This window comes from Phasianus colchicus, chromosome 11 (assembly GCF_987193195.1).
Source record: "Phasianus colchicus chromosome 11, bPhaCol1.hap1.1, whole genome shotgun sequence".
NCBI classification, from domain to species: domain Eukaryota; kingdom Metazoa; phylum Chordata; class Aves; order Galliformes; family Phasianidae; genus Phasianus; species Phasianus colchicus.
The window spans coordinates 20,695,641-20,721,674 of record NC_143446.1 but is presented as its reverse complement, the minus strand read 5'-3'; the positions used below and the strand labels follow the sequence as shown (position 1 = coordinate 20,721,674).

Genomic DNA, 26,034 nt, shown 5'->3' with positions numbered 1-26,034 from the left:
AGGCCAGGCTGGATGGGGCCCTGGGCAGCCTGGTCTAGTATTAGATATGGAGATTGTTGGCATGCAGCAGGGAGGGTTGAAGCTTGATGATCCTTGAGGTCCCTTTCAACCCAAACCATTCTATGACAGCCTTGACATACTCTCCTCAGCCCATTGTTTTCTTGGTCCCCCTAGCAGAAGCTGGGATAATTGCAGGAATGAAAAGAAGCTGAACTACTGTGGCAGATCTTGCATACAGGAAGGAAGTAAACATATAGGCTGTCAGGCTGAGAAACTGAATACTGAAACACTCACACTTGTGCAGTGCATAGCCCACAGTTCTGCGATGGCCTCGTCAGTGTAAGGACAGCCTGCTTCATATGCATTATCCTCTTGCCTTTGTCTTGTGTATTGAGTCAAGTCAGTTCACAGTCTTCACCAAGAAGCTTCATACACATCTGTGGAAGGCAGGAACAACTTCAAAAATCTGAACTGATCCTAAAGAAAAATCTCCATTTGCAGAAATCTACACACAAGTGTATAGCTCTCAGACAAGCACAGCTTACTCCCAACATCAACATGGGACTGCGCACAGACTAGGCTTTCAAGCCAAGCAGACACTGCTTGTCTGCTGAGGGACTCCAGCTAAGCCAAACACCCTTACACAGAACAAAGCCTTTCCATTTTGTAAGCAGTCTTGGTTAACTGGGGAGGTCTTGGTTGACTGGAGTCTAGTGAATGTGACACCCATCTGCAAGATGGGCAAGCAGGGAACTAAACACCTGTCTGTCTGACCTCAATACCAGGAAAGGTTATGGAGCAGATAATCCTAAAGGTCATCAGGCAGCACACAGTGGACAACTGAGTGATCATATGCACCCAAACATTAAATTAATGAAAGGCAGGTTCAGTCTTAACTTCATCTCCCTCTATGCCAAGATGAACCACTTAGTATATGAGGGAAAGGCTGTGAATGTATTTTTCCTTGCTCTTAGTGAACCTGTTGTCCAAAGAATTCTCCTGAAGAAACTGGCTGTTCATGGCTTTATCAGGTTGTACAGTTCACTGAATGAAGATCTGGCTGGATATCTAGATTTAGAGGGTCACAGTAAATGAGGCTGAATCCAGTTGGTGGCCAGTCATCAGCAGTGTTCCTCAGGGCTCAGTCTTGGAGCCAGTTTTGTTTAATGTTTTTGTCAAGTATCTGGATGTACCAGTATGTTCAGTATGTATCAAGTATCTGTATGTTATCAGATGAGATGTTTCCTCAGGAAGTTTGGAGATGACATTGATTTAGGCAGGACTGGTAATGTGCTTGGGGTAGGAAGGCTCTGCAAAGGCATCTGGGTAGGCAGGACTGATGGGCTGTAGCCAATTGTATGGCATTTGTCAGTCCTGTACTTGAATTGTAACATTTCCATGCAGCAGTACAGGCTTGAGAAAGAGTGGCTGGAAGGTTGCCCATCAAAAAAGGACTTGGAGATACTGGTTGACAGTCAGCTTAATGTGAGCCATCCGTGTGCCTAAGTGGCCAGAAAGGCCAGTGGCATCCTGGGCTGCATCAGAAATGTGTGGCCAGAAGGACAAGAAAAGTGATTGTCCCTCTACTCTGCACTGGTGAGACTGTACTTCAAATATTGTGTTCAGTTTTAGGTGCATCACTGTCACTACAAGGAGAATATTGAATTGCTTGGGCATGTGCAAAGAGGAGCAGCTAAGCTGGCAGAGGGACTAGAAAACAAGACTGAACTATATAAAGGAATTGGGTTTATTTAGTCTGGAGAAGAGGCTGAGGGTAGACCTCACTGTACTCTACAACTACCTGGATGACCATTGCAGCAAGAAAGGTGCTAGTCTTTTTTCTCAGGTGACTACTAGAAGGACATGAGGAAACAGTCTCAAGTTGTGCCAGGGGAGGTTTACGTTGGATAGGAGGAAGAATTTCTCCATGGAGAGGGGAGTTGAGCATTGGAAAGGGTTGCCCATAGAAGTAGTTCAGTCCATGTCCCTAGAGGTATTTTAGAGATGTGTGGACATAATACTAAGAAACATGGCTTACCAATGGGATTCAGTAGGTCAGGTTGATTTTTTTGGACTTAGTGATCTCAAAGGTCTTTTCCAACCTAGGTGATTCTGTAAGAGAATAAGAACCTGCCTAGAACAGACAAGACTCCAAATACCATTCAGCTGAAGAAACATCTGACTTAATCCAGGATGCCAAGCTCCAGCCTATCAAACTCCCAGAATAAGTGTTTGAGAAAATCACCTCTGCGGTCCCAAGCTGACTAAATCTACAGCAGCCAGCATAGTCCCTTGCTTAAGCTGATCTCCTCTATGACAATTGATGCAGCCCCAAGTTATCATGCTAGGTTCCAGCAGGCAGTATCAGTCTTAGTGGCTGATCCCATCCCTGTGCTGCCATTGAGTTTATGAAGTCAGTTGTATCAGGAGAGCTTTTCAGTAATGATCCTAAATGCAGGGCATGAGCCTTATTTCAATTTGAATCACATGGTAAGGAAAGAGAAGGCTACAGAGAGCTGTATGTTGGTTTGTGTCCAGCATGGGGCTACTATGAATAGTGGAAGGATTGAAAAAAAAAAAAAAAAAAAAAATCAACACTTATAGTTTATAGAATCTTAACACAGAGATGCTTCTAGCTGTGATCTAGAATGACTTGTGCCTTACAGAAGTCATATCCTTACTCTAACAGCATGTTGACTATTCCTCAAGGCAGAAGGAACACAGATGAAATGCCTTAAGCTCCTCTACAGTACAGAGCTACAGGGCCCCCCAGCCACTGTGGTATGGGAGGAAAAAAATGGGTCATGCTGCCTCAAACCAACAGAATCACATATGGCGTAGGGCTGCACTCATAGAGGTTCCTAGGTCACCACTGCCCATTAGGTGTACAGTAAGTCATTCCTTCTGCCTGTGCTCCCATTGACATTTTGTTGCCCTGATATCCCCCAGGAAATCACATTTGTCTCTCAACTATGATTATTCTTGTGGCATCAGTTTTTTATCCTCTTTTCTCCTTCATAAATATTTCAATGTTGTGTTACTGAGACAACTAATTGTGGGGCAGTATTGAGCAGGGGGCATTGAGGGAGAACTGAAGATATGATATTACAGCTGAAGACATATTATTCCCCACAACCAGTTCTCAAAGCCCTGCAGCAGCTGAAAGGTCTCCTAAGAGATGAAGAAACTGTGTTCTGAAAAGAGACATCCTGCCTGCTACATACATACAGTGTTGTGATGCACTGGCACGGCCAGAGAATTGACAGCCCTTCACCAGTCTCTCACTGTGCCTGATCTACAGCAGATCGGTATTGTTTGTGAAGTATTTCAGATTTCCTGCCATTTAAGCTAGTTTTTAGCTGCCACTGTGGGTCTGATGAATAGAGCTGCTGCAATGAGTTTTGTTTACCTTTTATTCTTTCTGTGGCCTTAGGGAGGAACACCAGAAAGTTGCTGATGTTTTTCTCTCCAGAAAATCAAGACTGAATCACCACACAGCATACATCATGCAGTTTGACAAGAATTTGGCTCTGCTAGATGAAACCTGCCTTAAGTATTCCCAGCTGGCTGCTGTCATTCAAGAATTTGAGGTAAGGCCCCCTTATTTTTCCACTTGTGTTGACACATGGCTGTGCCATGTGGACTCACTCGAGGTAATTTTTTAATGCAACTCCATCAGTGTTCACAGAGGGTAGAATGGGAGAAGACCCCTCCTCACATATCTTGATAATAGAAGTGAAGTGGGATGTTCATTTCTACATCACGTGCTTCTGTGTCTGCATCTGTTGCCCACACATTCTTCTATGTATACAGAATATATGTTTGTGAATCTACAGACTTGTGAACACATCTTGCTGAAATATATGCCAGTAGTAGAATAGCTTCTCATTTATATGTTAACATATAAATCCCAGTGTGGCTATGTTCAAATTAATAACCATTATTGTTACAATATCTTCTTTCACTGCACTTTGCATCATTTTTATTCTGGGCGTAACCAAAATGAAGTTAGGGTTAGACTGCATGAGTGTGTTAGCTCTTAGCTGGGATCAATCCACAACATCTTTAGAATTGGATTTCTCTGCATTTTTAAATGTCTTTTAATGCTTCCTCTGCTTACAGAGGATCTGGTGACAGTCAGCCAACTGAACTGCAGAGGAAGACACCACCACCTCTGGCTCAATGCAGGGTTCTGTTCATCCAGACTACTTGAATGATTTATAAGTTTTGGGCCTGTATCAGTAAACAAGAAACATATTTTACATTGTCTTAACTCAGTTTGTTCTTGTTGAATGACTAAACACTATCAAGATACAACTGACAAAAATTGAGGCCATGATTCTTTATTATATTTTAAAGTATTTGCAATATAGGCAGTTCATGTAATTTCAAAAGTGTGAAATTATTTGTCGGAGGAAAAGTTTAGTTGGATTACACTAACTCTATTGAGATGAAATGGTCCAAGTCATGGTGCTATAATATGTATTTAGAATCCATGTTTCTTTTTCTCTTTATCTGGTAAGACAAGTGACAATGATTACTTGGGTAGAAGAGGGCCTGTGAAGATAAATTAGTGATTGGACCTTAAGGGTTACTTAGCCTGCAGCATATGTGAACTATTTAAAAACAATAATTCATTTCAAATGACATTTGGAAGTCAGCATTTATAAACAGATACCTTGCAGTTGCCATAATTATTTCCTGTTAGCAGGTGAGGGGAGCTCTGATGGCTCACATTGCTCTGAATCTGGAAAATGCAGGTTTTCTACTGATAGCCTGTGTTCCTAGCATCCCTCCTGACCGCTAGGCTATGAACTCCTGTCTTAATCCTGGAGACTGGATCTTATTTCTAAGAAAGCAGATGGAGCCTCTCCTAGGAAGAGAATAGTAAGATTTTACTTTAGAATCAGTAAGCTTTGTTACTTCTTAGCCATTTGCATGTGTGCATGCACACAAACATGGGAGAGGTGTCTATGAGACCTTTCCTATCACATTTTTTAAAAACTTGACAACAGTTAACTTTCCAGTCTAACAACAAAGAATCAAGGTCTTCATGTTGTTTCTCTCACCTATGACTTGAGCAGTTAAGGTAATGCAACAACATTAAACATTTCTTCTGCCTGGGAAAATACTGTCTCTTCCCAGTCCTTAAACAGCTAAGTTTCCTATTTTCCCTTTTGCCCTGCCCACCTTCCCAAAGTGGCAAACATTGCAGAAACATTAGTCAATGAACACTGAAACCCCTGAAATTTGAATTGCTTTTGAAGTCAATTCTCATGAAGAACTACCTGGGTTTTGTGCCATTCCCTCAGGGTCCTGCAAACTTTGTTTCATGGTTCCTCTGGAGATGTGGAGACTTTAGAAAACTGAATTTTGCGCATTGCTGCTGGTTTTGCAGCAGTGTTGAGACACTTCACAGATAAACAACAAATTTTTCCGATTTTAACTTGGTATTTCTGTAGTCGCAAGCAATAGGTTGAATCTGAAGGGGAAAACTAAATTGGAAAGTGCTTCTTTTCCATGTGTGTATTAAATCAGACCACAAGTCCTAACTAAATCACAGGAAGATGCTTTGTTGTATTTTGCTTAATTCCATGTCTTGAAATAAGGTACTAAAAGTTGGAGGCAGAAGAAATTTTCAGTAAAAAAAAAAAGAGCTTGTTGATATCTGATACTTCTGACTCTTCATATGCCATCCAAAAACCTTTACCTTCTGAACAGTTCTTACTTTCCTCCCTCTTCCCTCTGAGTCCAGACAACTTGTGAGCTATGCCATAGGAAATAAATTGTTAAAAGTACTACCTTATAATTAATAAATACTCCTTAGTACTGTGAATGATTCAATAGAATTTTTGCATTCAACTGTTAGTAAACTTTCAGGGTACACATCAGGTGGAGGAGATGGCAGTTTGCTGCTGAGCTCACACATCCTTGATATGTTTCCTCTCCCTTCCCTTGAGGACAGAAGAGCTCTGGTGGAAGCCCACAGAATGTGAAACACCAGCTTTTGAAAGTGGTGCAGCGTGTCTTCCAGTATCGTGTGATGCTCACAGGTCAGTAAAACAAATTCATTCTCAATATGCCATGTTAGGTGCCATGACAACTAAATTAGGGCTGGAGCAGTATGGCTGAGAATTCCTGGGAACTTCAGTGTACTTAATACAGGATTCAGGTAATATCAGGGAGCCTGGGAAGGAGCAGGCACTTCTTCAGATCAGCCATGCTTTAAACATCACTAAAAAGTGTATGCCAGGTTTTTTAAGCCATTCCTTCCTGCCTTTCCCCTTTCCTGAGTCAGGAGAAGCAGAGTTCAGGAACCTCACTGCCAGCAGGCGGGTTTGATTTTATTTGTATCAGTGGTAGTTGTCAGAAGTAATTGGGCACAGTAGTCACTGGCAAAGGAAGACACTCTGCAGTGTGTGCTGTATGGCAGTGCAAGCACCATTGCCTCCTACTCAATCAACAAAGCAGCTGTACCCAGTGCTGCATCCTGAGCCCTGTGTTCAATAGACCTAAGGTTAGTGCTAAGTTTAAGTCAAGATCCTAGATTAACTTCTCCACTTTCTAGGAGGCAGAAATCCAGATTTACATCAACAGTGTATCAAAAAGTATCTATGAATCTCAGCCTTGTGAAGTTTGTCAGATTTAAAAAAAAAAAAATCCATACACAAAAATAGAGAAACATCAAGAATATGTATGTGTGTGGGTGGAGAGGGTTGTTAGATGAGTTGTGTGGGACAGTAGAAAGGAAGCTACAAATCTTGCTTATACTTACCAGCTGGTGAAAGTCATGACATACTAGAAAGGGCACCTAAAAATGCATCAGAGCACAGGGGCTATATGAATTTTTATTCACAGCACATATTAGCAGCAGCTCCATCTTGCTCCAGATACTTTGATCAGGGATGCGAGTCATTTTCCACAATTGATTTTTCCTTTTTAGGGACAGCAATGAATTCTGGATGCCAATAGTAGGACTCTTTTTGTCTGTCTAGCTTTTCTCTCTAGCTTTCCTACACTAAGGGCTACTTCCCAGACTGAAGGTACCTAATTGCCTCACATGATTCTTACAGTCTCTTCAGTGCACGCACACAAACACTGCATCTTAAATGTGCTCTTCATTTCCCTTTCAGGAATACCCCTATCACACTCCCAGTTTCTCTATCCATTTCTGTGGTCAAGCAACTTGAGCTCCTCCCCGTCCCCTAGTATTGGCATTAACTGGAAACATGAAAGGTTTTTTGTGCACTGGAATAATTTTTGCTTGTTCAAGATATTCCAGAAAATCAGCTACTTGGTTATTAGGACTGTGTGGGTCTGGAACAGTGCAGTCTTTCACATCCTCTAGGCAGTGTAGAGAGAGAAGAAAGGGAGGGGAAAAAAAATATGCAGGTGTTTTTGTGTGTTCATAACTGTCTGTTCCTATCAGATAGGGAAGATTGTTTCATTGGGATACTGGTTGCTAGTTACTGTACGTGAGCCAAAAAGAGCTACCCACTCAGTTAAATGTCTACAGCCGAGGACAGAGCTTGCAGCTATAAAAAGTAACATTAAATATTGCCTGATTACACCAAATAGCCCCTTCCTGCATGACTGAGTGCAGGCAGAAGCTTTCCTGAACTCATGAGAAAGCCAGGCAGTTATTAGAGCACCAGGGAGAGGACAGTCCCAGAAAAAGAAATGCAAGATAGTCAAGAGAACAGATATATGAGCAACGCCATTCCCAGCACATAGGCCTTTTTTTTGATTGATCCAAGCTCTTAAATTCTACAGAGATGAACAAAACATGTCATGGTTACACTTTTTTTTTAAAAAAAAAAAAAAGTAGCACTCTCTATTACAGCTATTAAAGACTCGGGCAAAGAACAGACTGCTTACATCAAGTAGACCAAAGAAAGATGACAGGTAAAAGTTTGTAGATAATACAAACACAATTCCTGCAAATGTAAGTCCTATTGTATGTAATCTACAGAACTTATTTTCAGAATGTGATGGAGTTCATTAGTAATATCAAACTCTGCATGTACAGAAACAGTTGCTTTCCTGTACCTACAGAATTTGTACCACGCATTTCCTATTAATATATAAAATGTCATTACAGTCAACACTGTTTATTTGGAGGGGAAAACAGAATTCATGAGAAGAATAATTATTTGAATTATTTGTCAAATGGTGCTACTCAGCAATTATCTTGGCTGAGAAACAAGGAAATACTGTTGTTCTGTTGTTTATGCTGAGTTTTGTGGTGAGTTCAAGTGTGAATCAATTCTTTAGCACTGATTTTCAAGGTAGAATACTATCAAAGATGTTTCACTTTGGAAAGAGGCAACATAAATCTAATTATTTGGGAATAAAGTAGTATAGGACAGTAATATAAAACAGTTTAGAATTTTGCTAATCCAACTACAGATCATATGGATTTGAATTTTGATTTGTTTCATTATTTTCTACAGATTACCTGAATAATCTTTGCCCTGATTCTATGGAGTATGAAGCCACACAAGGTGAAATGAAATGGGTAGAACAAAAAATCCTGTTTCACTAACTCTGCTTCTAAAGAGGTGCCAGATCTATATGGGAAATATATAGAAGGGGGGGTTATTCTTAAGATTAATATTAATGGGTTAGATGTAAGGTCTACAGTAATTCATTACTAATTTAAATGAATTATTAAAGGCAAGAACCCTATCTTTTTCAGTGAAATGAGTGGACTTCCAGTAGTTCTTATGTGATTAACTTACAAAAGAAGAAATGATCATGTATACAGATGTAGTGCTGACACCTTACTTCAGCCTCCATCATATGAAAAACCCTAGTCCTCTTTGTCTCCATCCATGCTTGGCCTGGTCATTGTAAATCCAATTGGGAGTTGTCCACCTTCTTGTTTGTTTATCATTATCTTGAGCATGTCTGCTCTTCTCTTAGAACTTTGGAGACACCCAGATTTGAACTATGTATCTGTATACTGTATTATTTAAGACTAAGTAAACCTGACGTAAAGTGCATAAAAATCTGTTCCGCTTAATGAAGAACAAATCCTAAAGTGCAGTTGCTAACACCACCCTTTCTAACACATCGGATGGATAAAGCCTCCTACTTCCACTGAAGTCAAAGGGAGGTTTAGCCTAGGTATGAGTGGTAGTACTTCCCAGGCTGAAGTAAAAAGGATAACAGTGTGTTGAGGAAACCAGTTTGCCTCTCTTATACTGTGAATCCAAAGCAACTCACAGCAAAAAGAACTGTGACTGAAGGTCAGTCTGTTAGGACCAATAGTAGAGTCTCTCACAAAATGTAGGACCCTAGTCACTGACTAGGTACACTGGCTTTAGCAGCAATTTAAGCCGATGTTCAGGCTCTGTGGCTACATTTGCCTATCTTGTTTGTGCTTAGTGCATGCTTGTCACATTTCTGGCCAGCAATGGTTCAGATGCTCCCAGATTAGGCCCAAAAATAGGTAGGATGTGCTGCTCCACAGGAAGAGAGATTTGAAATAAAGATCTAAACTGTTATACTGTTGCCCTCAGGCCAGCTAACAGTGGAGAATCCAGATATTAATTCATGTCAGCATTTCATACACACTTGTCAAAAAAGCATGACCTATGCTCTCCCTTGGCAGTAAGGGAAATTAAGTCACCTGGACTGCCATACTTTTAGATGGTGGAAGCTGGATTACATGAATCTATCCCTGCCATCAGCTTCTACTTTCATAAGTCTGTAGCTAGAAAACATCATAAAATGCTTTTGCTTTAAAAGAACCTCATGAGCTCTGTGTCAACACAAACATGATGCAGAGCTTTCATTAACAGAAGGATCTCTCTTCTGGGTCCTAAATTTCTTGGGTAGTTGCATCTTGATGATGCCAAAAGATCTACAGAGCTGCTGCTAAGGGTGGCTTTTTAATTAAGGATATCCTTGTAAACAGAACTTGGGTTTTCTTCCTCTCTTGCATTATTTGTGGCCTTTGTTTTACTTTGTTCTTCAGCTGCCTTATTCATTGTTTCTGAAATCGCGGATCGAGCCAACGAGAGCATGCTCCAAGGGGTGAGTGCTACCCTGCTACCCTCTCTCCTGATCAACAGTCTTCTCTGTACATATGAAGTGACTTCATATCTGTTAAATTTTGAAGCTTCCTCCAGGGTGAAGCTCAAGAGTTCATACAGAACTGGTTTAGACCACTGCAGATATGGAATAGGTAGTATAGCTGTGCAGGATGTAAGTCACTGTAGCAAGCAGCACAAAGTGTTTTTTTTTCCTCTTGGGATTGCTGAAATGGGATGTGACACAAGGAAGTGAGAGATGGGAATTTTCGGAGTTAGTTTTTAGTCTAGGATGGTTTCAGATATTAAATGCTGAAGACATTAAATATGTGCTGTTGGAAAATATACTCTGAAGTCATTTATGTATGTTTTCTTCTCTTCTGGAATCCCATTTTACTGAAGAATTTGTCCTGGTTTACAGTCTTGTAAATGTTCAAGCAGCCAACTGGCCATGATTTTCATAGGGTATAGCTCATGGCTAAACTGAAATCTACGTATCTAAATTAAGTTATGTAGTTCTCTGAAGTAATGAACATTCACTATTAAGTCACTGATATATTTTTCACATGATATCAAAGTCCTAATTCACTGGCAAAGATAGCTGAAGCATAACTAGCTTTATCACCACTTGTTTCCAAGGATCTAGATCTGATTTTTATCTAAGATGACAGGAGTTTTGCTGCTGACATCAGTAAGGTGTTGGCTGGGAGACACACAGGCAGCAGAGAAGGTCAGACATGGGGATGCAGCAGGTTCTGAAGAAATTCAACTTGGTGGACATCCAGGTGGTATCATAGCTAGAGGACGTATCTCTTTTTGCCATAGTAGCCACTCACACATTCAGATAAATTCTCTACATTATCTCCTGAGGCTCATTTATGTAGAACCATGTCTTTGCACAGATGTAGCATCCAGAGAAAGTATTTTGTTGTGTTGAATCACAGTAATTCCAAGTGATGGGGAATGCATCATATCTTTTTGGGAAGCTGTTCATGTTTTAATTCTCACTTAGACATTGTGGACTTCAGCAGTCTGCCTTGGGATTTTGCTACGCCTTTTCTAAATTAGAGATATCTTTTGTGGTGCAAACATCCTTCCACATAGTTAGTTACAGCTGGCAGTCAAGTCACTTCTTCAATATTTCATCTGCTTAGCAGAAGATGGTTATTAACAATTACTCAGGCATCATAACATGAAATCCAAGGGACAAAGAGGAGAAACCTAAGCATTACAGGGAGAAATGAAGTATCAACTCATCTTAGTGGGAGTTTGTTTTCGAATAGGATTTTAAAGTTGAAAGAATAGGGAATTTATAAGGAAAGACATGCTGGGGGCCATTACAGACGCATACCAGCACTGCTGGCTCAGCACATTTCCTTTAATGCCGTTGCCTTCTGGCTGCAGGGTGAATGAGAAAGGCAAATGAACCCAAGAGCCAAGGTTCTCAACTTCTGCTCACATCCGAAAATCCCTGCTGCTCAGATTTAAAAGCAATGTCTCTGATGTGTGTGCCAAAGTCATAAATGCAGCCCATGTGTTCATGGGCTGTTTTAGAGTACCACATGCAGTGATGATCACTTCGTGGCCAGAGAGAGAAAAGAGCTGAATCTGGTAATAGTTGTATCAGAAAGACATAAGTTGTAGTTAAAAGTACTTACAGTTTTGTGAATAGGAAAACCTGGCTTTGTGAATCTGATTCCTATACCTTCCAATATCTAGAAACTGAAGCTAAGGCTCTGGACCTGCTTTTCCTGAAGTCAGTAGCAAAATTACAGCAGATCAACGTGAAGCCCAACTAGTAGGTTTCTGGTTTTGTGTGGAGATAATCTCAAGCCATGGGAACTGATTAAAACTTTGAGCATCCTGAGGTTTAAGGTTAAGCTACCATGTTTGTACAAATCTGTACCTGAGGAGGTTACCCATTGTCACCACTGCTAAAATGCACCACCCACTGCTCACTGTCTTATGTTCACTGTTGGGCCTACATAAGTATTCATTAATCATCAGTCACGGTCAGTGGGTGCTGCTTCTTCCACATGGAGGAGTTCAGTTCCATGCTTTTGCTTCATATACACCTCTGTGTCAGATGCCCTTTTGTCAGATTGGCCTTCTGCTATCATTTGTCACACAGCAACAAAATGAAATGGGATATTTTATATCTCATTTCATAATGGGTTTAACCTTAGGCATTACTATTGGAGCAGCCACTGTATCAGGCAGAAAGAGGACAAAAGTTGTGAGGGAAGTTTTTGAAGGTGGAATGATAGTTGCATTACAGTCATGCATGTAATAGTGAAAAAGAAGGAAAGGAGAAAGAAGCATAATAGAAAAGAGATGCGTGGAAATAATTATATTATACAGACTATTCCCAAATAATTTTCATCAATAATCAATTGATTGCTATATAAACACTGTACTGCTACCAAGTCAAACAAGCACATGCAGACAGCAGGGAGGATGTTGTTGAACAAGCCTAAATTTTAATATAAAAAGAAATGTAATCTAGCCACTCTATGGAATGACTCTGAAACCATGGACTTACTGGACAAAGCTTGCAACAGGTTTGATTTTCTTTCTCATCAGGCTTCCCAGTCATCCTTTTTCATTAATAAAACATTATTTGTACCAAAATAAAAAAAATATTTAATTATATAACTGAGATCTCAGGTTTTCACCGTAATCTCACAGGTTTGGGGATACTCATATTAGAGGCTGAGAGTTGTAGGAGCTCAGATCAGAGCAAGGTCACACATATTTTGTGGTACCTCTGCTTTGTTAGGTTTTACTCAAATATATGGGAGATTTGTATGAATACTTCTCTGTGTAAGAGAGTGGACAGAATCAGATTTTCATTCACACTGCAGTGGAGTCAGTGAAGTTATATTACTGGTGAAAATAGTCATGAAAGTTGAAATCCTGTTTTTTTTGTATCATGCTTTTTTTTATGTAAACCAAATAACTCAATTTTGGATTTTGCCTATGGGGAGAACCTCGAAGAAGATATCACCAGAGGGCATCAACATTGGGCTCAATGCAATTGCACTAAGATGTGGGTGTTAGTTTGCTGACAGTGCTTACAAATCTTTCAGCTGATTCATTTTGACAACAGCTGAGTTTTGTGTGGTATAGATTGGCTCTGCAGGAAGCCACGCCACGCAGGAAGGAAATCTGGTAGTAAGCAACAGTTGTCAAAACAGCAAATAGATATTCCCTGATACTTATGGCTAAGGAATAAGCAACTTCCTTTGAAGTGGTAGTGATTAGCTTGTAGCTCTTTCATACTTTTTATGAAAGATTGATATTTACTGTGGTGCATTGCTGTGAAATGACTTTTATCTCCACTAATCCATGCTTTAATTTGAAGAACATCACCAGACCCTCTGTGTTTTACGGACAAAATAGGCTGTATAATATTTACTTTATGTCTGTTTGGGAACAATTTCACCACGCATTCCACATTGACTTTTACACTTCATTTTTTTATCGTATTGTCAGAGCATGTCTGCTCTTTTTGAAGCTATGGCCTGGAAGAGGTGAAATAAAATTTCCTTCTTTCCTGTCTGTGTGAACACTGGATTTTGTGAAGATTCTCATGTTCATGAGGATCAAAGTTCAATATTCTGTGATATCAGAGGCTGTCCTCTTAATATCCCAATGAAGAAGACTATAATCAGAGGTTCTGTTCTTTCTCTCGGATTTTCAGAAATGCAAAGAATTTTAGAAGTGTCTTTAATTACAGTGCAATCTGAACAAAGTAACATTTTAGTGTTAGCAACTTGACACGCACTCAGCTGAAGTTCTAGCAATAATTTTGGTTTGGCATGTATCTGGTAAGAGGAAGTATTCTGCTGCTATTTATTAACTGATCAAACTATTCTCTAAATATCAGATGGGAATACTGAATTATGATCTATGTCTTCTGCAGAATCTGAAAGATTTGTTATTGGCTTTCTTGTTTTATTATAATAACAGTTCAGCACACTTCCCCTGGGAACTATTAGCCCAGGATTTTCAGAAATATTGGCATATTGACTATCTGCATAGCATTCTTCGCAAGTATGAAAATAGTACTGGCAGTTTACAGAAGTGCAAGTAGAGGCAGAAGTTGTGCCATCACCATATAGCATTGAGTCTATCTGTAATTCTAGGAGACATCCACTACTTGAACTCAGCAGGGTTTGCATTGCTTTTTGAACTTCTTCAATCTTTTAGAGGTCTTGCAACGCTAAAAGAGTAATAAGTTATTGTAGCTGTTACCAGCTGGTGAATTTCTGAGTAGGCAGTACTCCTTTGTAGATGCAATGATAATGTTGCTTGCCATATGGAAGCTGCAGTTCATTGCTAACCTCTCCAGAGAAGGATTTTAGCCACTCTGTATCTGCAGTACTAACTGGGTGGAGCTTTATTTTAACTTTGGAATTCCAGCTTAGGAAGGGTATTTAACAGGAGAATGAATAGGGTTTTAAGAAAAATGAAAAAAACTGTGTGTAAACAGAGTGTTTTAGGGAACTCTAAGGAAATTGTACCCTCCTAAGCTGCCCACATTTCCAGATAAATCATAATCCTTCACATGTAATGTCTGTTTGACTTCCTACAGGAAATCAGTTTGATACATCTTTGTCCATTTTCTGGTGAACATATGTCCATGTTGCAAAAGTCGGCATTACAACAGGCATGTCTACGAGCAGTCCTAAGAAAAGCTGAAGTGTATCTGACCTGCAGCAACTGAGTTCTTCTCTCATGCTTGTAGAAATCCCAAGAGTGTGCTCACAGGAAGGCAGTGTCTTTTCTACAGATGAAGAGTGGGCTTTTATTCTGGAAGATGTCAATTTGACAAGTTTTGCTAGGGCCAAAATACCTTTTAGTGATGGAGAAATCCTCAGAAAATGTCTTTTTCAAGTGTCAGCTGTTGCATTATAGCTGATGATTCCTGTGCTTTTAGTTTATATATTGTTTCAATTTTGTTAGCTTGGAGTATTTTAGAAGTTACAACAAGAAGTAACAAGAAGTTACAACAAAATTCCATTTGTTGGTTGCAGCATTGCAAAAGAGATACCTGATGGCTGAAAGTGTTGAAAATGTCAACTGCTAGTTATGTTGTGTGGTCACAATACAGCCTTGTGCTAGTCAAGGCTTGTAGGTAGTCTGATGTGTTTGGTATGTGGTTATTGATTTAGAAGTAAACCTTTCTAAATTGGCGTAATTTTTCACCAGAGCAGTAACAGTAACATAGAGAGGTATTTCGGGTTTATCTCAAAAAGCAAGCTGAGATAGCTACATTAATTGTTAGCTGAAATTCAACATAAATTAGCCTGAAAGAACATAATGCTGACGTAGATGCGCTCCTTCTGATATCTGTGATGGTTTTCTTAATTAGCTCATTCTGTAGACGTCACTGATTTATGTATCTCAGATATATCCTTGATTACACTGTACAATCTAATAGAATCTAACTAAGCCTGGGGATAGCTTGAAGTCAGTCAGTGCAGCAAAGGTGAACATGTCATTGTCTGCCATAGCAGAAAGCAGTAGTTAAAGGCTTCCAGATCATGAAACTATGTCAAATATGATGCTTAGTCAGTAGCTTTTGTGTGTGTGTAATCAGGGAGTTAGAACACAGTGGCTAACTTGGACAAGAGAGTCTTAACTTTTGGACACATTCTAAGTGATATCTTATTGCTGTTGCACAGCCCATTTTAGTGCTTAGACCAGATAAAACCATAACTGAAACCTGTGTACAAGCCTGGGTTTTAGCAGCAGCATCTGCTACTAAAAAAAAATCTAAAAAGATTCTAGCACTATTGCTCAGATGCAGACCCTCCTTCCTCTTCTACATATTCCATCCAATGCGATCTTTGTTTTAATGATTGTAAAGACTTAATTAGATTAATTTAATTTACCATCTTCAGATAAATTAATGTCATGTGCACGTGCCCTGTCTGTGCTCTCAAGTCAGGCAGGCAGTTGTATGAGAACTGCTAAGTCACAGTCTGAACTGATGATTGAACACCTGGTGAAGGGACACAGTCAGCCCTGGAAGCACAGGTGAAAGCAATTTGTCTGTGCCACTGGAAGGGCTGGAACCTAGTTCCACCACTCCCTAAGCCTTATTTAAGGGCTGGCTGCCCCAGGGAAGAATTTCTCTCTACCTGGAGATCTCTTCTTTTTGAGTATTTGGTGAGCCCCCATCCTCAGGATGGGTAAGCAACTCTTTCTTTCTTTGACTGGATTGTGACTATCACTTTTTTGGAGTGATTTCAAACTGGTTATCTGCCTTTGCCTTTCCTTACAGTAGTCAACAGTATCAGAATCTGCTAATGAGCTTCTTGATCTTTGCAAATCATTAAAAGAGATGCAATGGTAATGCCTCCTTACTAGTTAAGCTTCTGAATTCCCTAGTTCAAAGTCACTAATTTGCTAGTGCAGAATATAAACCTCCAGATAATCCTAGCAATGGCCTTACTGTATCAAAGCATGCTTTGAATTATTCATGTTATGCCACTAATAAGCAAGCGTTTGGAGTAGTTGCTCTATTTCGTTCCTGCTTCCAGTTTCTTGGTTCCCAGATCAAGAAAGCTAGTGAAGATGCTAATGTATAAATGCTGCATGGAGTGAGCAGGCTGTTCTGAAGGTGAACTAAAGTACAGGGGGGTGGGTTTTAAATAGTTATTGAAGATGTCAGGAGTGTACAGTGTCACAGCAGATGTGAATGATGAGATTTCATAGAACCTCTGAGGCTGGAAGAAGACTTTCTGGACTTAAAGACTGTGGGCTTAGTTCTTTCTGAAACCTAATTCTCTAATATCATTTCACTGTTATAGAGAAACAAAATGGTGAGGAGGGATGAGGGACATTTGCCTGTTTGACTAAAGAGCAGTCATCTAAATGTTGTTTCTCTCCCTCAGGAAAACTTGCAGAAGCTGGTACACATTGAGCACAGTGTGAGAGGGCAAAGCGGCCTCCTCCAGCCAGGAAGGGTGAGTGCTGCAGGCAGAACTATACTGATAAGGACATTGTTTCCGGCCAGCTTTATCTCTCTCTGTGTGGATAGCAGGATTTCAGACATCTACAGGTGTTGTTTTCTGCCCCACTGTGATAAGAGTTGTAGCGCTGGTTTATGTAAGCAACCATCACTCTGGCAGTGCTCCATGATTTCACGTGTGTGAATGGCTGTTGTACTTTCTGCTCCCACTCTCTTAAGCCACCCCATGGGTACTGTGTTCTGGAGAAGATGCTATTTTCCTTCTATACTCCTGCTGGAAGGTTTGAAATGCCAGCAGAAACTGCTTGCAGCCTATAAAGGTTCAAAACTTTATTTGGTTAGGTTTGATTAATCAGGGATTCAAGATTAATCAGGGGGATTACATACTTTCAGATCTTCATTCTTACTGTTCTCAGTGTGCTTTTAATACAAGATATCACTTCTAAATGCTAAGTCATAGCTTGAAACAGTGATGGAGCACCTGGTAGGAAGGCAGGACCAGCCCAGGGAAGCTCAGCTGCATGCAATGTACCTGAATGACTGGAAGGGATGGAGCCAGGATCCACCCCTTCCCAGACCTCGTTTAAGGGTTGACAGTGGAGGCAAGGGTATCTCACTGGAGATCTCTGCATACTTGAGACCTGTCAAAGGTAAGCAGCTTCTTTCCTTTATTCCTGTGCCCAAGGTTATTATGTATGAGCAAATCCTCACTTGCTGCAGCCTAGGATCTTGTTGCTCTGCTGTTATTGCTGCACTTTCCATTGTGTTACAAATATATGAACAGGAACGCAGGAAAGAGCATAGTTGAAGAACCAAATGTAAAATTTTCCTCTTATGTTTCCAGTCTTGCCAGTTTTCTTAGGTCCAAACTGCTCTATACTTTAAAAGATTTATTTCTTGAGTTATTCAATCCTACATTTCCATTCAGTCCATCTGTCTAGTATGCATTTTAGCTGGTTACATATACGTTCCTATTTACACACATAGTAATAATATCAACAGACAAGGTATTGTGCTTGCAAATATGTACATATATGTACACAGGCTTAGTTATGTGAATAGGTCTCAATATTTCTTTTTGGTTTGTCCAATTTTTTCATAATTAGGGGATGAGTTCTTCTTTTGAAGCCCACTAGATGTTGACTGTGCAGTCCATGGTGCAGGAGAGTATGCTGAGGACTGCCTGGTGTCTCACAAGGGAGTTTCTAAACTGTTAGAGACAAATGCAAGCCATAAAGAGCAGCAGGGCTGACAAAGGCATAGACTAAGGCTAATCGTGAGGAGGGCTAGAAGCATGTGTTGAGGTATCCATCCCTTACTGTGCTGACAAAAGCAGTTGAGTGCTTTCTCTCGGAATGTATGTTCTCTCTTCCCAGTAAACTTCAGTATGAAGTCTCAGGATTACGACTCTTTTTTTCCTTCTAGATCTTTGTGAAAGAGGGAACACTGATGAAAGTCTCTGGGAAAAACAGGCACCCTCGGCACTTGTTCTTGGTAGGATTTTTTTTTTGTTGTTTTTACTCTCTTTCATATCTTCTTCAGCATTACGTCATTTAATTGTCAGCAGTGATGTGTTGAATAGGCTTTGGTTACTACCAGGATGTAAAAGTCTGTAGGCCTTCCATATCTCTGTTGACACTGCATAGGAATAAGGGCTATGCAGCCTTCTGTTTTTGCCACAACTCTATACAGCTTTGACTAGGCCATAATTCTGCAAAGGAATGCAGGTTTCCAACGTGCTCAGGAAGATGGAAGCACTAAAGTGCACATTTCCAGTGGTTAAGCTTTTTTATATTTTTTAAAATTCTCCTCTGAAGCCCTAGGGGAGATCTCATTAGAAACAGAGAACAAACCCTGTTAGTAAAGTTTATGAAAACAGCCTTTGGGCTTATTTGGGCAAGATTTCTATCCTTGAAGCTCAGGGGCTAGGTTTTAGTTCCTGATGTCCATTTCTATGTAAATCACCTGATAACTTTGTGCACTACCTAGAGACAGTCCTTCTGAAAGCACACCTTCAGATCTCTGTTGATTTGAAGCAGCAGTTTTCAGTAAGGGCTTGCAAAATTTTAAGACAGTTATGAGAAATTAACCTGTAATCATTTGGCTGGAAAGCCCTTTACATGGATCCAAACTGTACTGGAAAAATTTAAGCATTCACAAATCAAAACATGAGATGCCACTTTTGTAGATACAACATTAGCACTGATGCTTTCTGTTTTGCATTACAACACTGAAAAGTTATAGAGGATCTGAGACTCCAGGCTCATGAGTTCTGTTCTTTGCAGGTAGCTCACTGTATAACCACAGTTATATTTATGCTTTCATTTGTATGAAGGGGAAAATACTTGCTTGTCATAAAATTTTTGTGATGATTACCTGTTCATGTTTGTGAAATTGAAAAGCACCATAAAGTATTGAGCATTACTGCTAATATTAACATTAAAGTATTGTTTGCAGACTTCATTTTAAAATAAATGGATCACATGCCTGGATTATATATTTACTGCAGCCTCTGTAAGTGTTGACAGCTTTTCCCCCTAGGTCTATTATGAGGAGAGATGGCTTATCATAGAGTAGATTTTGCCATTAATTCTTTTTTTCCCCCTTATTCCTACTTCTACATAAGTAGGATATACAAGCTTCTCTGCCAATTTGCTCACATACTGCAGTCATAATCAAAGGTCAGATGAGACAGGGCATAGTGCTGGCACTGCACTTCTCTGATGGCTTCATTAGTTTGTTTAAATATTTTCAGTAGAGAAAAGTATGAATTTAAGAGATTTCATTCAAGTCTGCATCTTTGGACTATGAGAATAGTAAATAGTATCAAAACCATGATTTCCTGGCAGCTGGAAGTGCAAACTATGACCAAGAGTGCTGTCGTGCAAAGTATATGATGGACTAAACCACTGTGAATCAGAAAAGAATCAAAAGGTGCATAGAGGTTTATTTTCTCCTCTAACATGCAAGCTGAAACCACTTTAGACTTCTTGTACTGTTTCTTTGAAGGAGGGGGGGGGTAGTTGGAACTTGGACACGGTTTAAAAGTCATAGGCAAAGATCTTTCCTTTAGTTCAGTGATCTAAAAAAAAAAAAAAATTTCCCCACACCACCTGCCCTTAATTGTCTTCTCCTCTGAAAGTTTCTTAGGCTGCATAGCAATGCCACCTGTTGTGAAAATGCAGGAAAGAAAATCAGTGTGGAATGACTTAATTCCTGCACTAACATCTGAATGCTTTTGCATTACCTGGTAACACTGCAGATAATGTTTCTGTAACGCTGTCACCATCCAAGTGATGTTTAATGGACTACTCAGTCTTAAAACAACTACTGCACAACTCTACCTGCAAACTTCGAATGTAGCAACTTTTCTATGTCAGTCTTAAGAGCCTACCACCCATCACTGCCTATGCCTTTTTATAACAGCTTCCTTTGCCAGTGTATGTGGCCTGACTGATGTACTATCTTGATTCTGACATCCAGGGGACATAAAAAACACACAAGGCCCCAAGAATAGAATCTTCTAAATATTGTCTTTTGAAACTTAAATAGATTTTAATCCCTCCATATCTAAGTATTTTGTACCACTGGCAAAATTCAGGTAGAACAATAACTGTATTTATCAAAAAACTTCCAGAATACTTAAGATGTTCCAGTTGCCATACTAGAAAATTATTAGACATGAGTATGTACAAGTATAATTTAGCTTAGTTCTGCATGTAATTTTTTCCTTTGCTCATATAACCGTTTTGAGTAGCTCTCTTTTGTAAGTTCTTTGTATTGAACTTACACTGACTATAGTTGAGTTAACACAGAAAATATCAGCAGAAGAGTATACACTGAAAGATAAACATGAGAATTCAACCCCTACACATCTTGGGAGATGAGCTCATCAAACTGAAGTTCTAGTTAGTACGTGCCAGAAGAATTGGGTATGTACCAAAATTGTATTTGGCCTGTTCATTCAGCCTGTGTTTTGATGGTGTGCACATGTGTGCTTTGAATATATGCCCCTACAGAGAGATCCATCTGTGTGCAGCTCATATGGACATACATGTGTATTACATGCATTCACACGTTTTTGGAGTGTGTATTTTTGTGAGTGTGCACACGATGTGTATCACAAGTTTACTTGCGCTGGTGGTTTTGGGCAGGCTGATGATATTGTTGAATGTGGTGCTTCCTGGCAGGATGTTTGGTGAAGTTTGCTGGATGCCTGTTTCCTGAGTCCAGTGTGTTTACAGGGATGTTGGGGCCTCTTTGCAGTTCACTATGGGGCTGCTGATGCTGGCAGGCCCCCTGACTGCCCCACAATCATAGAACTTTGCAACTCATACATTGTCTCTTATCTCACCCTTCCAAGAATTTCTCTACAAAGGCTGCTTGTGTTGCAAGCGGGGTGTGGGAAGCTGCTATCAAATGAGAGATTGTTTAATGCTCTAGCCAGCAGGACTGGAGCATAGGAAGTTTCTGAGTCACAGCCTGGAAAATGTAGCTGCAGCACACGTTCAGGCTGCTCTGCTGACACTCAGAAGATGTTTAACACTGACTTGAATAGGACAACATAGGGTTCATAATGAACTATCCTTCAAAAACATTTAAAACCAAGCATATGGTAGGAGCTTCTAGGCAGGGAGTGCACTATGGCACTATATAGGTGCCAGCTGTTCATCAGAGCACAGATAAACTTGTCTCTGCTGCGGCCAGCAGACTTGATGCTGTCAAATATCTAGGTGAATTCTGCTAGCAAGGAAAGCCAGTTACTCCTCTCACATATCCAAAGCATTCATTTCTGAATCATTCTTAGAAACCTTGACACTGTACTTCCACTTCCTTTTTGCCCAGAAAACAGAAGTCTGTGAAACCCAGCTCTACTTCTGGCCTTGCCACAGCTTTACTGTTATGGGACTAAGAGTCAGAGCTGCAGAATCCTGGGCAGTTAGTTGGTATTGCCATGTAATAAATGCATAACCTGCACTCCTGACTTGGACACAGCACTGCCCTTGAAACAAGCAGCTATTTCACCAAAGCTGAATAAAAAGGAGATGATTATCTACTTGCTTAGCTGCTAGCAAAAGTCAGAAATGGGAAGGAATCAAAATCCTTAATCTGGATTTCACAGAGCTCTTTGGAAATGTAGGACTTCATCTAAGCTGTGTGACTTGGGCCTGCCTTTAGTAACAGTCCTAGCAGTTTGAGTTATTGCTTGTTCTAGGAATCCCCCCCTGGGGTAATGGTCAGACTTGCAGGTCATGTTGCAAATTATTTGTTTTTGTCTTTCTCTTTATACAGATGAATGATGTTCTGCTGTACACGTATCCCCAGAAGGATGGCAAATACCAACTGAAAAACACGCTGGTTGTGTCAGATATGAAGGTAATGCTTTATCTGTATCATAAGCTGTAATTAAAATTGTATACTGGGCACTTAGTGCTTTTCTGGTTTATGTCTTATTTCCAGCTGATGTCAAGGAGATAGAGGGGGTGGACCAGGAGTCAGAAGGAAAAAAATAATATGAAGTAATTATCTAACAGATTATCTGTAAGGTTGTGACTTTCTATGACAGTTTTATTCAGGCTGGTAATTAATAATGCAAAATCAGATTTACCATCTGATCATGAAATTTGAGACAAAAAGTTTATTATCCCATTACATCCATTCTCCTTTTTCTTTCTCTAGCCCATGCATAGTTGTACCCTACAACACGTTCAGCAAGGCCCCAGGTTGCCAACCAACCTTAAACATTTGCCACTCACAATTTACATAAGCTTTCATTTGACTGTTTTCTACATGTCTATTGATTTTTTTAATAAAAAATATTAATGGATTCTAAAACTTCATAGGGAAATGGTGCATTGGGTGATACTACATGCAATTAAGCAGATATAATCTCTTGTTCAGTAAATTCCATAACTACAGGTTGTAGAAACTGGATACAATTGCCCTGTTCTTTGGTCTTTCCTTAAGCATCCATTGACACTAGTTCCTATGCAACAGGAAATATTGGGCAGGAATGGTCTTTACTTTTGACCTAGTTGGCCATTTTATACCTCCCTCCAAGAACTATTCTGTACCCGATGTGCCAAGTTGTACTTTTAAGAAATAAGACTTGAAGTGGCAAGTCAGGAGGCTGGGGCTGAAGAAAACATGCAAGACATGAGTTACTAATAACTTCAGCAAAATGACACAAACTGTGTTGGGGTTTTCTGAAAACATGGAAGGCTGATCATCCCAAAGACTTCATAGTCTAACAATAACTCTAGGTTCCTTGCTAAAGTAAGAATCACCAAAGTGCTCCACTTCTAAGTAGAAAGGAGTTGTGTAACAGGTACTTATTGTAGAACATTTGAAATGCAGAGTGATTTTATAATAGATGCTTGTTAATAATATCACATGATTACTATGAAGCTATGTTTCATCTAAGTAGCTTCTGCTATTAGTAGACAAATAGTATGGTACATGGCAGGAAACGGTTTCAGCTGAGCTGTATCTTAGGCACTTTTTGACTCTTAAAGAACCTTGCTGCAGACAGGCATTCACTGATCTGAAGCATTTCACAGCTTATAGTCTACATGTCCAGAAGAAAATTATTTCCATTCTTTACTGAAGGATTCTACCAGACATGCTCTGACATTTTTCAGACTAAATATCTCCTAAGCTTGTCATATGAAAATTAAACTCTGACTGACAGCTTATCAGTACCTCTGCAGTTAGATTAAATTCTTTGTTTTCCCTTTAGAACCGGCATCATATCGAAATAGAGAACATTCTTCATTAAATTAGCAAAAGAATAGGCAGAAAACCCTACCTGCCACCTCTTTGCATTTAAATATGAAACAGAGGGCTGGGATATCAGAGATCACTTTGCTTAGAGACTTGTACAGTTTAACTCATGTCCACCCTTATGTTCATGATATTTGTTTCTAGGTGAGCCGCCCAGTGACAGAAAAAGCCCCAAATGTCCTGAAGATTGAATGTGATGAATGTTGCCTGACACTGTCAGCAAGGTACTGTCTCCAAACTGCCATAGCAGAAGCTACATTCTAGCTAAATCTCTCTCTCAGTCTAACCAATATCCTATTCTTAAATAGTGTTTAATTCTTTTTAAACTTGGTTTTGGACCATGCTGTTGGGATAGTGTCTGAGTGCTTGATTCCACAGCTATGATATTCATTATAAATGCAAAGATCATAAGCTAATTCAGTTCATTTAACTAGTGTAGATTAGAACTCAGCTCCTGACAACGTTTTCAAGAGAGGAAAGAAGAAAATCTCTTAAGAAAACTGAATTCTTTCAATTGATCTTTCACATTCTTTTCTTGTAATTCCAGGAGTATATTACATCTGTCTTTCACAATTACACTCTTTAGTTCATACCACTAATATTACAAAATTGTTGGAGAAAATAGAAACTAGGTAATATTGTGCATTAGATATAAAAGCACTTAGTAGTGCATAAATTACAAAGCCAAAATTAAACTTCACTGGCAACCTCATGGGTCTTTCTATTAAAAAGATCTTCACTATTGTATTTGTGTAGTGTTAGTACTAATTGCAACTGGGAGTCAGTATCTCTACTCTGGTATTATAAACTAATGGCAGAAAGAGATTATAGGTCAGTGTTTGACCAAAAGATGAAGACAGACAAGACAGACAAGCAGTGTACTGTATTTTCATGCTTCTTGTCCAAAACTATCTTGCGAACTTAACTAGATCTACAGCAGAAAGGTGGATGGATTGATTTTCAGATGTAGTTTACTATAAAAGACATCCTGGTAGCAATGGTATTAAAATTCTTTAAATAAAAAAGCCTTCAAAGCTTTAAGTACTTTTACACCATAGGTCTCTAAATACAGCATGGCTGGAAGCATCAGACTTTCCTTAACTACACAGTGCAATAAGTAGACAGGGAGGGCACTTTCTTTTTCAATCAGAATTTGAAGCTCTTATTTTCCTAGGAACACTTGCAGTCTGTGGGCAATGCTCAGATACCTGTCAAAGCCTTTTTGTCTGGTTCCTTTTATAACCAGCAAAAGAGAAAGTATCTGAGATTTTCTTAGATCTGCATTCTTATCACAACCTTCAAAATATGCACACAGTACTTTTGAATTACCTGCTGACAATTACAAAAGCAAATGGAAAGAGTTTCTTTGCTGTAGAGGGGAAGTAGCTGCTGCATGTGCCCTCTATCCTGGGCGACTGAAGTTGGCATCTCTAGGAAGACACCTGGGATGCTCTGCTTTTGTGCTCATGTCAAGTCTGCTTAGTTAGCCCAAACTAAACATGTGTGACCATCAGAATCTATGTTTCTTCAGTAGTAAACAGAATCAGGGCTGAGGCTGAGGTCACCCTTCTGATAACAGCTGGATTGAAATTGACTCTTATCAGAACACTGGGATAGAGATCTTTTGTTTTCCTTGTGCTGCTCATTCTGGGACCAATCTGCCCTAGGAACAAACTGATATTTCCTCCTCTCCCTTTCTGTGCTGGCTGACAGAGCTGATGAGATACCAGTGGGACAGCATACCATCCTAACCACAGTGCTGTACTCACCAAAAGGAGCACCAAAGACAGAAAAGTATTAGAAGGCTTCAAGCATCCCTGAAGACTGCATCTTTTATCGTTTGCGTGGCAGTGCTCCTGGCCTGTGCAGAAGGCCAGTTGTTGACAATCGCAACCCAAGTCTCTGTGCTTTTACACTTGCAGAAGACAAGGTGAATGTGCACTGTACAAAGGCAGTAAAAACATCAAAAGTTGGCATAAATATATGAGAAGGCAGCATTGCAAAGCCTTTGTGTCTCCCGTTGAAAAGTTATGTTCTGACCTTACATTAAGCTGACAATAGATCTGATCACAGAGCCTTTATGGAGAAAGCCGATACTGTTGTTAGACTGTTATTTACACATCAAAATATGCTTGGACGCAGGGGTAACCGTCTAGTGCCATTATGAAACAGCAGAGCACCGGGAGAAAGCAGACAGTATCTCTTCCCTAAGGGGCTAACATGGAGCAACAG

The 26,034-nt window shown here is 39.9% G+C and overlaps 1 protein-coding gene and 1 long non-coding RNA gene across 7 annotated transcripts in view; one reads left to right on the top strand and one right to left on the bottom strand.

Moving 5' to 3' along the window:
* The window catches only part of LOC149916479 (uncharacterized), a 54,137-nt gene that overhangs the window by 8,049 nt on the left and 20,054 nt on the right, over positions 1–26,034 (bottom strand). The window lies entirely within an intron of this gene.
* The window catches only part of FGD5 (FYVE, RhoGEF and PH domain containing 5), a 108,561-nt gene that overhangs the window by 72,186 nt on the left and 10,341 nt on the right, over positions 1–26,034 (top strand). For 2 of the 4 annotated variants that reach the window (XM_090148517.1, XM_031605046.2), the window contains exons 7-14: positions 3,434–3,590; positions 5,966–6,053; positions 8,454–8,504; positions 9,983–10,041; positions 16,943–17,014; positions 18,445–18,513; positions 22,312–22,395; positions 23,947–24,026. In XM_090148517.1, the coding sequence (XP_090004643.1) occupies positions 3,434–3,590; positions 5,966–6,053; positions 8,454–8,504; positions 9,983–10,041; positions 16,943–17,014; positions 18,445–18,513; positions 22,312–22,395; positions 23,947–24,026 (660 nt within the window). Of the gene's footprint in view, positions 1–3,433; positions 3,591–5,965; positions 6,054–8,453; positions 8,505–9,982; positions 10,042–16,942; positions 17,015–18,444; positions 18,514–22,311; positions 22,396–23,946; positions 24,027–25,515; positions 25,748–26,034 lie in introns of those variants that run through there. The other 2 variants (XM_031605054.2, XM_090148516.1) reach the window with 2 other exon arrangements.